Here is a 1560-nt window from a genome sequence, read left to right as displayed (position 1 = left end):
AAGGGACTGCTACTTAAAAGTGTCACAGAAGTGCCAGGGAACTTCTCACCCTTGGGCATGGCTGGGGGTGGGGAGAGACATAAACATTTTCAAATCCTGTGGATGGGGGATGTGAAAAGGAAAGCAGGGCATCCCACAGATAATAGAGGAATTAAGGGCAAACACAAGAGCTGAAATATTCCTCCAGTTACCCTGACAGCCAGGCAAATTCTACCTTGAGGGCCGAAGCACCTGGGGCAGAGTGTAGAAGCAGGAGGCGCCCCTGCCTCCAAGGCCACAGTCATCTACTTGTGTCTACATTTTAATTCTGTAGAGGCTCATGCCACAATTCTTCTCCTAAAATCACTCCCCTTCTCATCTTTTTCCTTGTATATTCCACATGACTTCCTTTCATTTTAAATTAGGGCAGGGGCCAGAAACTCTACAACTCGGCAGGCTCATTCTATAAAGAATGTCTCCCGCGTGCTCTGCAATTTTAGTAATGTGTTGTCACATAAATCAAGTTGACATTAAAACTAACACGTTGACTTTTGTTTCATAAATAATTTATTTCCCATATAAAAGTTTAAATAAATACTGCATAAATCAATTTAAAAACAGCTTAGTCTTTAACTGTCCATTGAAATCCAGTGCATTGCCTTGTCAGTTACTTCAAGAGCCTCTGCTGCTAAAGAGTCTCACCTCAAAGTCACATTGTCCCTTCCCAGAGCCACAGCGGGCAGATGTTCAGTCACGGAGGTAACCTGTTAGTCTCCTCAGGAAAGAAAAGTTCCTGAGGATTTGCACTCGAACGACTGTCCAGGCACACCTGTTGTACTTCTTGGACTCGAGGTACTGCACGAGGTTGAAGTAATATTTCCTCAGGTGAAGATCGGTCGTGTCTCCCATAGTGGAGGTTTGCTTCTGCATTATTTCCTTCTGGATTGGCTCCAGACGATTCATCTGCCCATAGAGTTCCACAAGGAGGTGCTCAATGATGGCGTCAGACCAGCCAGTGCTGGAGAAGTCTCTGGTGAGAATATGGAAGATGTGCTGGAGCATCTCATACATGACCAATACGGCATCTTCCTTCCGGAACTGCTGTGCTTGCTTCATCTCCTCAGGCATCTGGAAGTCCATCCTGAACTCGAGACAATGTTGAGGAGTTGAAGGTAACTGCCACAGGAGGTTCTGACACACCACAGAGCTCCGCCTTTGTTGGAATCGAAGCAAGTTGTAGCTCCTGGAAAGAGCTGTGGTGGAGAGACACAGCAGGAGAACCATCTGGAGGAGGCACCGGTAGGTCATGGTGAAATCAGGCCCAGGGCTGCCTGTTCTGCTAGAAGGTCCTGAAGCTGAGTCTTCAAGAGTTTGCAGAGTGAATGTCCTTCCTCCTTGAGTGTGGGCTACTTATACAGGATGCCCCTCCATTCTTTCTATTTGAGAGGAATTTCCCACTTTCAGTTCTCCCTTTCAGTTTTCCCATGTCATTTAAATGGTTAGTTGCCCCCAAAACTCTTTTTCTTTAAGCTCCTTGCTCTTTTAATTTATATATACCACATGGAAAAAAAGATATACAAA

General features: G+C 45.5%; 1 protein-coding gene across 1 annotated transcript; it reads right to left on the bottom strand.

Moving 5' to 3' along the window:
- Positions 1–726: 726 nt before the first annotated feature.
- LOC128052652 (interferon beta-2-like) lies at positions 727–1287 on the bottom strand. Its single transcript, XM_052645227.1, has one exon. The coding sequence runs from the start codon at positions 1285–1287 to the stop codon at positions 727–729; it is 561 nt and encodes a 186-aa protein (XP_052501187.1).
- Positions 1288–1560: the final 273 nt, after the last annotated feature.

Source organism: Budorcas taxicolor, chromosome 8 (genome assembly GCF_023091745.1).
Source record: "Budorcas taxicolor isolate Tak-1 chromosome 8, Takin1.1, whole genome shotgun sequence".
Classification (NCBI taxonomy): Eukaryota; Metazoa; Chordata; class Mammalia; order Artiodactyla; family Bovidae; genus Budorcas; species Budorcas taxicolor.
This window is presented reverse-complemented; position numbering and strand designations above follow the sequence as displayed.

Bases quoted from the DNA above. Each gene is read 5' to 3' on its own strand.
- LOC128052652 (XM_052645227.1), bottom strand. From the start codon at position 1,287: ATGACCTACCGGTGCCTCCTCCAGATGGTTCTCCTGCTGTGTCTCTCC.